This window comes from Eptesicus fuscus, chromosome 4 (assembly GCF_027574615.1).
Source record: "Eptesicus fuscus isolate TK198812 chromosome 4, DD_ASM_mEF_20220401, whole genome shotgun sequence".
In the NCBI taxonomy this organism is placed as follows: domain Eukaryota; kingdom Metazoa; phylum Chordata; class Mammalia; order Chiroptera; family Vespertilionidae; genus Eptesicus; species Eptesicus fuscus.
In genome coordinates this window covers 276,533-291,960 of record NC_072476.1, presented here as the reverse complement: position 1 = coordinate 291,960, position 15,428 = coordinate 276,533, and the positions used below count along the sequence as shown (strand labels likewise).

The 15,428-nt window shown below is 49.2% G+C and overlaps 1 protein-coding gene across 1 annotated transcript in view; it reads right to left on the bottom strand.

The window, feature by feature from the left end:
* Nucleotides 1–15,428, bottom strand: part of IQCK (IQ motif containing K) — a 113,862-nt gene that overhangs the window by 37,436 nt on the left and 60,998 nt on the right. The window contains exon 7 of the mRNA XM_054714376.1: nucleotides 10,130–10,214. Within this exon, the coding sequence (XP_054570351.1) occupies nucleotides 10,130–10,214 (85 nt within the window). The remainder of the gene's footprint in view (nucleotides 1–10,129; nucleotides 10,215–15,428) is intronic.

Below are 15,428 nucleotides of genomic sequence, written 5' to 3'. Positions count from 1 at the left end.
CCCCTCCGTCCACAGCCTGGCCCTGACCCCTGACTCTGACCCCTCTCTCCACATCCTGGCCTCGCCACCCCACCCTCCACAGCCTGACCCCACCACCACAGCCTGGCCCCACCTTGTCTGTAACTCCAGGGAAGACTCCCCGGAACCCTGCTCAGTGGGCCTGGGGTGAGGTCTAGATAGTGCATTTCCAACCAGTTGTCCCATGAAGATGACGCCCCTGGTTACCACCACAATTTGAGAGGCAAGTGTAGCTATTATAATAGCTTCTTCCTGCTTCCACTGTACTTCAGCTCCTAACAGTCTCTTCAACTCTCTTTACAGTAGCCAGAGTCCCTAAGAATCTCCACTGCCGCTTCGTAAATGAACCCGCAAATTTGTCATCGTAACCAATAAGCACTTATTATCGTGGACATTTTCTGAGGGTCAGGAGTCGAGATGCAGTGGGCTGGGGGACTCGGGCTCGGGGTCTTGCATGAGGTCACGATCAAGGTGCAAGTGGGCAGTGGCCGGGGGGCGGGGGGAGCGTGGCCGGATGGAGTGGGACTCCCTCACGGCTCCGGGCTGGAGGCCTGGTTTTCTCATGGAGGTGTCTCTGGAGGGCTGTCCATGCTGTGGCAGCTGGTTTCCCAGAGGAAGAGGGAGAGATGGAAACTGCAGAGCCTTTGCCACCTGATCTCGGACGTGGCCTGCCCTTCCTTCTCCCACGGCGCCCCTTCCACTGCCACGCGGCGTGGGGACGTTTCCCACAGCCCAAGCTCCTTCGCACTATGACAAAGGCCAGTGACACTCTGAACAGACCTTTTTTCAAGTGTCATCTCTGGGAGTTTAACAAGCACAGCTGCAGGGTGAGGATCCTGGTGCACAAGCGACCCCCCCACAAAAGTCCGTGTTTGAGTGCCCACGTAAGTCCCCAGGAAGGAGTTATAAAATGAACAATACAGTTTGGTGTTCATTTTCAAATGCCTCACTAGAGAGAACCTTTAAGGGATTCACTTATTCACCAAAATATTGACAAAGTGCCTGATGTGTGCCAGAGAGCTGGGGGTACAGGATGAACAAGTCAAGCAGCCTTACCCTCATGGCCCCCTTCTGAAAGTCAGGGTGACGGGCAGTAGATAAGTGAGTATCAATGTAAGGTAAGTGACAGGCAGAAAACACAGCCTGCAAGAGGGTAGTGCAGCGAGTGAAGAGAGTGCTATTTTGGAAAGTATTTTAGAAAGGGAGACCAGGAGGACAGCTGCAGACACAAGGAACAAACAGCAGGTGCAAAGCCCTGGGGCTGGGGCCTGCTTGGGGCCTGCGCAGGACAAGGGGAATACTCGCAGGCTTTAACAAGATTCCCTAGCAAGGAAAACAGAACCAGTTACTCCACAACGACAGTGACAATAGCTAATACTGGCTGTGCACTGACCATCTGACCCAATCTGCATAGGCAGGAACCATTATTATTCCATTTACAGACAGGGAACCGCGGTTCGGCAGCTAAATAATCCAACGAAGTCATCAGTCACCAGACAGACCTTAGGATCCACGCAGATCTGTCTGCTGTCAGAGCATCCTTTTTAACAAGTCGCCATGAGACCTGTTGCACAATGAAAGACTAAAACACGTCTTTCCATTCAGCTGTAACATTCAAGAGCAAGAAAGGGAAGCTAAGGATAAGAATGTCAAGCGATCTTTCACACACACATAAAATTGTCCTGCCCACGCCCGCCAGCCTGCCAGCAGCCTAACCGGGGAAGCGCCTGCCTCCTCTGAGCACAGAGCCCCTTCTTGGGGTCTCTTCTTTCTGCCAGAAATCTGGGAGAAACAACAAACCTCTCCTTTGTATTCTTTGAAGAGCCTTTTCATAGTTGCTTGGTTTTTATCCTGGGCTGTTTTCATTATCCATTCTCTACCTAACTATATAGGTCATCTCTAAATAGAGAAAAGTGGCCTTTCAGGGGAATTATCAACGTCAACAAAATCAAAACCCACTTGAACTCATCTCTTTCCCCTTTTCTTTTCTTCTGGTGAAATGTACATAACATAAAACATACCAGCTCAGTCATTGTAAGTGTGCAGTGCAGTGGCATTAAAGGCATTCCTAGTGTTGTGTAGCCATCACCACTGTCCATCCCCATGGCCTTTTCTTCTTGCAAAATGGAAACTCTGTTCCTATGAAACACTAACTACCATTCTCCAGCCCCCAGCCCCCGCCAACTGCCATTGCATTTTCTGTCTGTATGATTCTGACTCTCCCAAGAACCGCACCTGAGTGGAGTCACACAGTGGTTGTCCTTTTGTGACGAGGCTCTGTCACTGAGCAGGAGGTCTCTGGGCTTATGCACCCTGCAGCATCTCAGAACTGCTCTCCTTTTTAAGGCTGAATAATTTACCATCTTATATATATACTAGAGGCCCAGTAAACGAAATCTGTGCATGGGGGGAGGGGGGCGGTCCCTCAGCCCGGCCTGCGCCCTCTCCAATCTGGGACCCCTCGGGGGATATCTGACTGCCGGTTTAGGCCTGATTCCCTGTGGGACCAATCACCCCCAACTACCCTCCCTTGCCGGCCCCGATGGCCTCCAACTGCCTTCTCCTATAGGCCATCTTGTTGCGGCCATCTTGTGACGACGCAGGAGTGGCCATCTTGTGATGACGTGAGGCTGTCACACAAGGACGCGAGGGCCACCTAGGCTTTTATTAGTATAGATGATTACATGTTGCTTATTCATCTATTAATGGGATCTTGGGTTGCTTCCACATGTTAGCTATTGTGAGTGAAGCTGCTATGAACCTGTGTGTACGAATGCCTCTCTGAGACCTTCTTTTAATTATTGTGTATGCATACCCAGAAGGGGAGTCACCGGGTCCTGTCATAGTCCTATTTTAATTTTGAGGACCTCCATACTGTCTTCCGCAGTGGCCGTACCAAATACATGTGCGCCAATAGTATTTTGCTGCTTTTTGTTTTACATGGATGTGAGGTGATTTTTCCTCTCCATGACCTTTCCTAATGCTTGGTGATGTTGAAAATATTTTCATGTACTTGTCGGCCATTCATATATTTTCTTGGAATAAATGTATTTTCAAGTCCTTTGCTTATTTTATAAAGATTTTCTTTGTTGTTGCATTTTGGGAGTTCTCTGTATATTCTGGATATTAATCCAGCCTTAAAAAGGAGAGCAGTTCTGAGATGTTGCAGGGTGCATAAGCCCAGAGACCTCCTGCAGTGGTGGGTAGTGTATTATGATAGACAAAATTTTTATGTTTTCATAAAGTCCAACTTGCCCACTTTTTTTTGTTGTTGTTGTTACCTGTGCCTTTGGTTCATATACAAGAAATCACTGCCAAATCCAGAGCCATGAACTTTGTCCCATGTTTTCTTCTAAGCATTTAACTGTTTTGGTCTTAAATTTAGGTTCTTGATCCATTTTTTAGTTCATTTTTGTATATGGTTTTACTAAGGGCCCAGCTCATTCTTTGGCATGGGGACATCCAGTTTTCCCAGCACCACTTATTGAAAAGACTAATGTTTCCCATTGAATGGTCTTGGCACCATTTGACCATATGTGTGAGAGTTTATTTCTGGGCTTTCAGTTCTATTCTGCTGATCCGAATGTCTGTCTTTCTGCCACTACCACACTGTTTTGGTGATTGTAGCTTTGGAATAAGTTTGAAATCAGGGAGAGTGAGTCCTCCAGTTTTGTTCCTTTTCCAAGATTGTTTTGGCCATTTGGGATTCTTTGAAATTCCAAGTGAATTTTAGGATGGATTTTTCTATTTCCACAAAAAGCCCAATATTTATTTTATAATCACTGCATTATTGAATATTAATTGTTTATACATTTTATTTAATTTAAAGGATGTGGCATGGTTTCAGAAAGAAAACGCTCAGATTCTGAATCAAAACCTAGTGCTTCTAGACTGTCTCCTAGCTCAATCCTCGCTGTCTCACCAGCTCCCACCAGTAAGGAGGGCTCCCACCGTGGGCCCACAGCTGCGAGGCTGTTAGGCTTACAAAAAAGAAATGGGCTGTGTCCAGGTCTGAGCTGTTGTACATTGTGCTGCTATGAACATAGGGGCATACATTCTTTCTGGTTGGTATTTTGCGTCTCTTAGGATATATTCCTAGATCACTGGGTCAAAGGGCAGTTCCATTTGTAATTTTTTGAGGAAATTCCATACTGTTTTCCACAGTGGCTGCACCAATCTGCATTCCTACCAGCAGTGCACGAGGGTTCCCTTTTCTTTGCATCCTCTCCAGCACTTGTCCTTTGTTGACTTGATGGTAGCCATTCTGGCAGGTGTGAGGTGATACCTCATTGTCAATTTAATTTGCATTTCTCTGAAGATTAGTGATGATTACCATTCTTTTTTTAAAAAATAAATCTTTATTGTACAGATTATTACAGTTGTTCCTTTTTTTCTCCCCATAGCTCCCCTCCACCTGGTTCCCATCCCATCCTCTTCCCTTACCTCCACTGTCCTCATCCATAGGTGTACGATTTTTGTCCAGTCTCTTCCCGCACCCCCCACACCCCTTTCCCCCTGAGAGTTGTCAGTCCACTCTCTTTCTATGCCCTGGTTCAATTATATTCACCAGTTTATTCTGTATATCAGATTTTTAATTCACTTGATTTTTAGATTCATTTGTTGATAGATATGTATTTGTTGTTCATAATTTTTATCTTTACCTTTTTCTTCTTCTTCCTCTTCTTAAAGAATACCTTTCAGCATTTCATATAATACTGGTTTGGTGTTGATGAACTCCTTTAGCTTTTTCTTATCTGTGAAGCTCTTTATCTGACCTTCAATTCTGAATGATAGCTTTGCTGGGTAGAGTACCCTTGGTTGTAGGTTCTTGCTATTCATCACTTTGACTATTTCTTGCCACTCCCGTCTGGCCTGCATAGTTTCTGTTGAGAAATCAGCTGACAATTGTATGGGTGCTCCCTTGTAAGTAATTAACTGTTTTTCTCTTGCTGCTTTTAATATTCTCTCTTTGTCTTTTGCTCTTGGCATTTTAATTATGATGTGTCTTGGTGTGGTCCTCTTTGGATTCCTTTTGTTTGGGGTTCTCTGCGTTTCCTGGACTCGTAAGTCCATTTCTTTCACCAGGTGGGGGAAGTTTTCAGTCATTATTTCTTCAAATAGGTTTTCAGTATCTTGCTCTCTCTCTTCTTCTGGCACCCCCATAATTCTGATGTTGGTACGCTTGAAGTTGTCCCAGAGGCTTCAAATTTTTGGATTCTTTTTTCTTTTAGCTTTTCCAGTTGAGTGATTTTTGCTTCTTTGTATTTTAAATCTTTGATTTGATTCTTGCATTCCTCTAGTTTGCTGTTGGGTGTCTGTATAATACTTTTTATTTCAGTCAGTATATGCTTAATTTCTAGTTGGTCCTTTTCCATATCCTCGAGGGTCTCTCATATCCTCGAGAGTCTCGCTAAATTTATCGGCCTTTTCTAGGAAATTCTTGAAAAACCCTATAACCGTGGTTTTGAACTCTATCTCCAGTCGTTTGTTTTCCTCCATTTGTTTGGTTTGTGACCTGTTTCTTTGTCTCCGCATTCTACTCTGGGAGACAGCCTTGTTTGACTAGACTTGCAAAATGGAAAAGCCTCTGTGCTCAGCTAGGATTGGGCGGAGTTTCAGGGTGGAGCCTACAGCCTTGGCTTCCCGTCAGCCCCGCCCTGTGAGGTTCCTGGGTCTCAGTGTCCCTCAGTGTCCCTCTGTACTCCCTGCAAACACCTCTGAGAGAAAGGCACCCTCGAGTTTCGCCTGCTGCCAAACAGTCTAGTCTCTCCCCCAATGAATGTGGATTCCCAGATTCTCGCCCGGAACTGGGGTTCAGTGCAGTTGGAACTGGGGTTCAGCGCAGTCCGGAGCTTTAGTCTCCTTCCCGCTAAGGCAATTCAGCGGCACAGGCAACAGTCCGTCCTCTGCACGCATTCACGTGCATGCCTCAGGACCTCTGACTTTCGCCGCTCCCCTGAGTTTCCACCTTACAGCCCAGATTCCCCCAGCATGAGCCTGGGTCCCCAGGGTCTCGCCCGGAACTGGGGTTCAGTGCAGTAGGAACTGGGGTTCAGCACAGTCTGGAGCTTTTATCTCCTTCCCGCTAGAGAACGCCAGCCAGGCACTCAGCCGCCCCGTCCTCTCCGGCTCTGTCCTCCCCGCATGCGCGCGCCCGTGTCTCAGTACCTCAGGCTTTTACAGCTCCTCTGATTTTCCTTGTGGTTTTCTCTTTCCTTCTAGTTGTAGAATTTCCAGTAAGCCAGCTTTCCTGTGGTTCTGGATGATGTCCGTTTTGTCTTTTAGTTGTATTTTTGACATTGTTGTGCGAAGCTGCAGTTTAGGTGTTTATGCCGCCATCTTGGTTTTCCGATGACTACCATTCTTAAGTCTGTTGGAGAAGTGTCTATTCAGGTCCTTTGCTCATTTTTAAATTGGTTTGTTTTTCTGGTGTTCAGTTATATAAGTTTTTATAAATTTTGGATATTACCCCTTATCAGATGTGTCATTGGGGAATATATTGTCCCATGCAGTGGGCTCCCTTTTCCTTTTGCTGATGGCTTCCTTTGCTGTGCAGAAGCCGTCTAGTTTGATGTAGCCCCGTTTGTTTATTTTTCTTTTGCTTCCCTTGCCTGAGGAGACATATCAGAAAAAATGATTGCTACAAGAATGTCCTAAGTGCCCATCAGTAGATGAGGGAATAAAAAAGTTGTGGAACATTTACACAATGGAGTACTATTCAGCCATAAAAGAGATGGAAGTCTTACCTTTTGTGTCATGGATGGACCTGGCTACATGACATAAGCCAATCAGAGAAAGACAAGTACCATGTGATTTCACTTTTATAGGTGGAATCTAATGAACAAAATAAACTAACAAAATAGCAACAGACTCATAGACACAGAAAAGAGAAGGACAGCTGTCAGAAGGGAGGGGTGGGAGCTGGGTGATAAAAGGTTAAGGGATTAAGCAAAAAAATAAACAAAACAAAAACACAGCACAGACACGATGTGGTGATTGCCAGAGGGGAAGCGGGTTAGGGTAGAAGAGTGTGAAAGTGCAATAAAGGTGACTCGAGACTTGACAGGGGTCGTGAGTGCTGATGAACAAACAGGAAAAACAAACATCAAGACCTCACAGACACAGACAACCACGTGGTGGCTACCAGAGGGAGGCGGGCGGCGGGTGGGGGGGGGGGTTAAGGGTTATGGGGATCCAACATGGTGATGGAAGAAGATCCGGCTTTGGGTGTTGGGCACACAATGCAATGTGTTATAGAATCGTGCACCTGGAACATGTATAATTCCATTAGCCAATGTCACCCCAATAAGTTCAATTTTAAAAAATGAAGTGTGTATCTAGTGGCCATTCAACCTTCTTCCAGGCTTCTCAGAGCCTCTGATGTCCGCAGCACACACCCCACATACCTGGACACAACAATGCTGCCTGCGCATGCCCCGAAGCAGTGTCACACACCCGCCTTCCCCAGCACGCTTCACCCTCACAATCTCTTCCACTCCCCACTCTGCCATCAAAACCTACGCTTAGGACACACCTGCATGCACTGTTGGTGCCTGCAAACAGGTCTAAGCTAGGGTCCCTCCTCTCCAGAGGATAATTCAGCAATAATGACGAAACTCTGAAAAAAAGGTGCTTACTTTTTGGAGCTGTCAATTCCACTTCTAGCAATCGATCTTACACAGAAAATCAGATAAGTGAGCAAAGATATAGGAAGAAGGATTTTTCATAATATATTTTACATGGGAGAGAAAAGTAGAATGTCCAATCAACTGTAGTAACTAAGTCATGGTTTGGTTTAGGCACAGAAAGGTTCTCAGAGAGCCTCCGAACTGCTGAGACAGATCTCTGTGTGCTGAGAAAGAAGATACTCCCAGCACATCACTAAGGCAGAGGCAGGCACAGAGCAGTGAGTACCATCAATTGTGTAAAAAGATTCCTACATGAACAGGAAAGATTCTTTTATGTATCATCTGCTTTCTCCACGTGGCAATGTATTACTTAAATAATAAAAACAGGTTGTAGAGGACCGTGCTCCGTGGGTGAGCTTCCCTCCTGCTCCGCCTCCTGCCGGCCCAGCCAGTCTCTCCTGGGACACCTCGGTGGCAGCTCTGCACGGTGGACCCAGAGTTTTACTTTGTACCAATAACCTCCTTCATGCACAAGTGATCAAGAGCTGGAAATGTCTATATTGTCATTGTGATTACTGGGGCTCCAGACTGTGGCAGAATCCCTCTGAGAGGTCTCCTGGTCTGGCTGGATCCAGGCGCTCCAGCCCCGTCCTCAGCTCCGCCCTCCTGCCTCGAAGCTCGGCTGCCTCTGGTCACCTCTGCACAGGCTCTTCACACAAAGGCCAGGTGGGTGCCGGCAGCAGAGAGAGCTGCTCTGTTCCAACAACTCCTGTGAGGCCCCAGAATGGAGCTGCGGGGGACGGGGAAGGGGGAGGCTGGAGGGGGGTCTGGCTGGGGCCCTGCCCATCGGGAGCGCCTCCCTCAGCAGGTGGCGTACCCGAGTGTCCTGCTGGCCCAGCCCTCCACAGCTCCAGAGTGGTTGGGAGCCAGCAGTCCCAGATTGTGAGAGGTATGTTCAACTGCCCGTTTAGGCCTGATCCCTGTCTGGCAGTCGGACATCCCCCGAAGGGGTCCCAGATTGGAGAGGGTGCAGGCTAGGCTGAGGGACACCCCCCACCCCCGCCGTGCACGAATTTCATGCACCGGGCCTCTAGTATATTATAATAATGATAACCTGGAAACAACCAATAGAAAAGTGGTTAGGAAGATGGGTTTTAAAAGAAAAGGTTACTTTCTGTATGTTAGGTATTTATGTTATCCTATGTCAGTGATGGTGAACCTATGACACGCATGTCAGCACTGACACACGTAGCCATTTCTGATGACACGTGGTCACTGAGGCGGCGGCATGCCGAGGATGAAACATTTGCTGCTCCTGAGGATGAAACATTTGCAAAATAATGTTTTTTCCTCAAAGTGACACACTACCCGAGTTATGCTCAGTTTTTTGGTGAAGTTTGACACATCAAGCTCAAAAGGTTGCCCATCACTGTCCTATGTATTAAGATTTGGAAATGTTTACACCAAAATGTCAACAATGGTAATATTTTTTAAAATATTTTTATTGATTTCAGAGAGGAAGGGAGAGGGAGAGAGAGAAACATCAATGATGAGAGAGAATCATGGATTGGCTGCTTCCTGCATGTTCCCTACGAGGGATCGACAATGTGTCCATGGCCGGAATCAAACCCGGGACCCTTCATTCTGTAGGCCGAAGCTCTATCCACTGAGCCAAACTGGCTAGGGCAACAATGATAATCTTTTGGTGAGTTATTTACTTTTTTATTTGCTTTATATGAATTATCTGGATTTTCTAACTTTTTTTTCTAAAATGAACATGTATTGCTGTCTGTCTGTATGTAATACTAGAGACCCGGATCACAAAATTTGTGCATCCTTCCTCTGGCTGCCGGCACTGGCTTCCCTCCAGCACCCAGAACCCAGGCTTCCCTCTGGCACCTGGGACCTGGGCTTCCCTCTGGCCGCCATCAGGCACCCAGGACCCAGTTTCATCCAGAAGGCCGTCCGGTCTAATTAGCATATTACACTTTTATTAATATAGATTATTTTTTTAATATTCACCTGAGGATTTGTTTTTATTGGTTTTTAAAATTGATTTTAAAAAGAGAGGATGAGAGAGAAATACTGACGTGAGAGAGAAAAATTGATCACTTGCACCTAGCCCAGGAATAAACCTGCAACCGAGGTATGTGTGTGCCCAGACTGGGAATTGAGCCCGCAACCTTTTGGCATAAGGGACAATGATACAAACAACCGAGCCACCTGGCCAGGGCCGTAATATTATTTGTTAGGTAACACTGGCTAGACAACCCAATTTTAAAAGATTGAAGGGTATTTTTAATGATAATTGCTAAATAAGTTTTGGTAAAAATTCTAAATTCCTCGTGAGAAGTATTTACAGAGAGCCCTATTTCTGAGGTCTGGGTGTCAACTATAATATCCTGTTTCCAATTTGTCTCTTCCCCAGGGGCCCTCGCACCAGGAAAGCCCAGCACCCGCACGCCACTATGGCCAGGACTCACCAGGTATGCTCTCCAGAAGGACTGGATGCTCAGCGCCGCCTCCTCTTCGGTCAGCAGCAGGGACAGTGGGATGGGCGGCCGCGGGCTGGAAAAGCAAGAAGATGGCCATGTGCCCCTGAGAACATCCTTCCGCTTCAGCAAGGCCTTTGACAGGATAGCGGCCTCTCGGAGTGAGTGCCTCATCCATCCCCGTCTTAGAAGCAGCATGTCACTTCTGATAGAAAAGCTTAGACTTGAATTAACATGTTTTTATCTCAACCAGCATGATCTTAAATCAGTGCTAGCCTGCTCTGCTTCGAAGGACTGAGGTTGGTGAAGGTGCAGGTTAGTCCTGAAGGCGCAACACACGTTATTGACATGAGTCCACGGAGACAGAGCAGAGACAGAGCAGAAGGGCCTTCACACACTGCATTGTGACTGACACATAATAAAGGGCTCTTCCCCTAACTTTCTATTGAAGGGAAATTAAGGAACCTACTTCCTGAAAGCAAAATGTTGGAATTTATCTCTGATCAGTGTACATTCCAGTTTAATGTGACATAAATTCAAGAATATATGTAATTTCTACTACATCTTTTAAAAATATTTTTATTGATTTCAGACAGGAAGGGAGAGGGAGGGAGAGAGAGAAAAACATCAATGATGAGAGAGAATCATTGATTGGCTGCCTCCTGCATGCCCCCCAGATAGAGCTCTCAGCCTGGTCATGTGCCGTGAGTGGAAACTGAACCATGACCTCCTCATTCACAGGTCAACACTCAACCACTGAACACCTGGGCAGCCATGGTTTTTAAATATGGGATTTATGGTCAAGAATCACACCCCAATCTGAAAAATCCAACAGCAGATACTGTCAACTGACTCAACACTTGAGACTTTTCATTGCTTATTAAGATACTAGAGGCTCAGCATGCACGGGTGGGGTCCCTAGGCCTGGCCAGCAATCAGGGCCTATCAGGGCCATCATGCCTAGTCCCGATTGGGGCTGGGACAGCTGGGGCCTGCTGGACAGGAAGAGGGACCAGGGGAAGTTGGCTGGCTGTGGGAGGTTGGCTGTGGGACCACACTGACCACTAGGGGGCAGCTGCTGCATTGAGCGTCTGCCCTCTGGTGGTCAGTGCGCATCATAGCAACTGATTGACCAGTCATTCATTCGTAATTGTTGCTTAGGCTTTTATATGTATACTAGAGGCCCGGTGTACGAAATTCATGCACGGAGGGGGGATGTCCCTCAGCCCAGCCTGCACCCTCTCTAATCTGAGATCCCTCTCACAATCCAGGACTGCTGGCTCCCAACTGCTCGCCTGCCTGCCTTCCTGATTGCCCCTAACCGCTTCTGCCTGCCAGCCTGATCACCCCCTAACCACTCCCATGCCAGCCTGATTGATGCCTAACTGCTCCCCTGCCAGCCCAATTGCCCCCAACTTCCCTCCTCTGCCAGCCTAGTCACCCCTAACTGCCCTCCCCTGCAGGGTTGATCGCCTCCAACTGCCCTCCCTTGCAGGCCTGGTCCCTCTCAACTGCCCTCCCTTGCAGGCCTGGTCCCTCTCAACTGCCCTCCCCTGCTGGCCATCTTGTGTCCACATGGGGGCAGCCATCTTGTGTTTTGGAGTGATGGTCAATCTGCATATTACTCTTTTATTAGATAGGATAGAGGCCTGGTGCATGGGTGGAAGCCAGCTGGTTTGCCCTGAAGGGTGTCCCGGATCAGGGTGGGGGTTCCCTTGGAGTGTGGGGCGGCCTGAGCGAGGGGCCTGTGGTGGTTTGCAGGCCAGCCACGCCCCCTGGCAACCCAAGTGGAGGCCCTGGTATGTGGAATTTATTTACCTTCTACAATTGAAACTTTGTAGCCTGGAGCGGAGCCAAGCCTCCTGCTTGCTCCATGGCCGGCAGCCATTTCTGTTGGAGTTTATTATCCTTTTATAATTGAAACTTTGTAGCCTTAAGCAGAAGCCTGGGCTGGCCAGGGTGTGTGGAAAGCTTTGCTTCTTCCATTGCCGGGGGCAACCCTAGCCTCCCTCTCTTTCCAGCTCAGTGGCTGCCGCCATTTCTGTTTGGATTTGCTTACCTTCTATAATTGAAACTTTGTAGTCTTCAGTGGAAGCTTAGACTGGCAAGGGAAGGCGGAAAGCTTGACTTCCTCCGTTGCCTGGGAAACCGAAGCCTCCCTCCTGTTCTCTGTGGCTGTAGCCATCTTGGTTGGGGTTTATTTGCATACTCGCTCTTATCAGCTGGTGGGCGTGGCTGGTGGGCGTGGCTTGTGGGTGTAGTGGAGGTATGGTCAATTTGCATATTACTCTTTTATTAGGTAGGACTAGAGGCCCGGTGCACAAAATTCGTGCACAGGTGGGGGGTGTCCCTCAGCCCAGCTTGCACCCTCTTCAATCTGAGACCCCTCAAGGGATGTCCGAATGCCTGTTTAGGCCCGATCCCACTGGGATCAGGGCTAAACGGGCAGTCGGACATCCCTTTCACAATCCAGGACTGCTGGCTCCCAACCACTCGCCTGCCTGCCTGCCTGCCTCTAACTGCTTCTGCCTGCCAGCATGATCACCCTCTAACCACTCCCTGCCAGCCTGATCAATGCCTAACTACTCCCCTGCCAGCCCGATTGCCCCTAACTGCCTTCCCTTGCCAGCCTGGTCACCCCTAGCTGTCCTCCCTGCGGGTCTTGTTCCTCCCAACTACCCTCCCCTGAAGGCCTGGTCACTCCCAACTGCCCTCCCCTGCAGGTCTGGTTTCCCCCAACTGCCCTTTCCTGCAGGCCTGGTCCCTCCCAACTGCCCTCCCCTGCAGGCCTGGTTTCCCCCAACTGCCCTTTCCTGCAGGCCTGGTCCCTCCCAACTGCCCTCCCCTGCAGGCCTGGTCCCCCCCAACTGCCTTCCCCTGCAGGTCTGTTCCCTCCCAACTGCCCTCCTCTGCAGGCCTGGTCCCCCACAACTGCCTTCCCCTGCAGGTCTGTTCCCTCCCAACTGCCCTTCTCTGCAGGTCATTTTGTGGTGGCCATCTTATGTCCACATGGGGGTGGCCATCTTTGACCACATGGTGGTGGCCATCTTGTGTGTTGGAGTGATGATCAATTTGCATATTACCTCTTTATTAGATAGGACTAGAGGCCCAGTGCACACAATTCATGCATGGGGTGAGAGGGGTCCCCTCAGCTCAGCCTGCATCCTCTCCAATCTGTGTCACCTTGGGGGATGTCTGACTGCTGGTTTAGGCCCAATCCCGGGGATCGGGCCTAAACAGCAGTCGGACATCCCTCTCACAATCCTGGACTGCTGGCTCCTAATCGCTCACCTGCCTGCCTGCCTGATCACCCCTAACTGCCCCTCCTGCCAGCCTGGTCACCCCTAACTCCCCTCCGCTGCCAGCCAGGTGCCCCCAACCACCCCCTCACTGCTAGCCTGATTGCTCCTAAATCCCCCCCCACCGGCCTGGTTGCCCCCAACTGTCCCCCCCACTGGCATTGTCACCTCTTACTGCCCCCCCCAGCTGGCCTGGTTTCTCCCAACTGCCCCCCTCTGCTGGCCTGGTCACCCCCAACTGTCCCCCCTGCTGGCCTGGTTGTCCCCAAATGCCGCCCCCCGCCAGCCAGGTCGCCCCTCAAAGCCCCCCCCCCCAACCATTCTGGTCGCCCCACGCAGCCTACTGTTCAATCATTTGGTCGTCCCTCAATAACCCCCCTGCCGGCCTGGTCACCCCACGCAACCTGCTTGTTCAGTCATTTGGTAGTCCCTCACTAACCCCCCTGCCAGCCTGGTGATAGGCAGCCATCTTGTGAGGGTGTGAGGGTTAATTTGCATATTACCGCTTTATTATATAGGAGGCCTCGAGGCCCGATGCATGAAATTCGTGCACAGGGAGGGGGAGGGGAGTCCGTTAGCCCCGTCTGCACCCTCTTGCAATCTGGGACCACTGGTTCCTAACTGCCTGCCTGATTGCCCCTAACCACTCACCTGCCTGCCTGATCACCCCTAACCGCCTCTGCCTGCCTGCCTGATCGCCCCTAACTGCCTGTGCCTGCCTGCCTGATTGCCCCTAACTGCTCACCTGCCTGCCTCATCACCCCTAACTGCCTCTGCCTTGGCCCCTGCACCCGGGACCCAGGCTTCCCTCCTCCACCTAGCCGCAGGCACCCGGGACCCAGGATTCCCTCCCTCTGGCCGACCCCAGGCACCCGGAACCCCGTGAGGCTGCGGCTTCACCCGGGCCAGCTGCTGGCACCTAGGACCCCAGATGGCTTCACCTGGGCCCCAGCTTTGTCAGGAAGGACGTCTGGAATGATGTCCAGAGGACGTCTGGTCTATCTGGTATAATTAGCATATTACCCTTTTATTAGTATAGATAGATAGTAGAACAACTGCAGCTGGTAGGGGGTGTGCAGTAGGCAGCCGATCAATGATTCTCTCTCATCATTGATGTTTCTTTTTTTTTTTTTTTTAATATATTTTATTGATTTTTTACAGAGCGGAAGAGAGAGGGATAGAGAGTCAGAAACATCGATGAGAGAGAAACATCGATCAGCTGCCTCCTGCACACCCACCACTGGGGATGCACCTACAACCAAGGTACATGCCCCTGACCGGAATCGAACCTGGGACCCTTGAGTCCGCAGGCTGATGCTCTATCCACTGAGCCAAACCGGTTTCGGCCATCATTGATGTTTCTATCTCTCTCTCCCTCTCCCTATCTGAAAGCAATAAAAATATATTTATAAAAAAACAAAAACATGGCTAAATTCTTTTTCTTTTCTCCTAAAGCTTTATAGAGATCCTAACTGCTGATAAGAACTTACAAGACTGAATTACTGTTGGTTCCTTATGTTTCCCCAAAACACAGCAACCTCTGAAGAGCAGAAGGCAAAACATTTCAGACGCAGTTCACACACACAGTCTCTGCGAGTCCTTGGCCGCACAGAGGCTGTGCCAGGGCAGGAGCCCCAGACCTGGCTGTGGACACCAGGGACTCCCAATGCCCTGGCCTTGACTCCCTAGGATGCCATCACTTGACTGGAAGCCCATGTACAGAGAAGTTGAGTAAGCTGTCCACGGTCACACAGCTTCTAGTGCCCTAGACAGGGCCCAGGCTCCCTCCCAATGCCATGCTCACACCAGACCTCAGCGGGGCAGACACTGGCAGCAGCCAGTCTGGCACAGATGGCCAAGTTGATTGGCAACAATGCAGGATCTGACTTAAAAATCACCACTCCCACCACCTCCACAAAAACCTTGCCCTGCGCACGTGTCTGTGTGAAGGCAGAAATGCTCTCTAGAATTATTCCAGAATCAAAGAAATC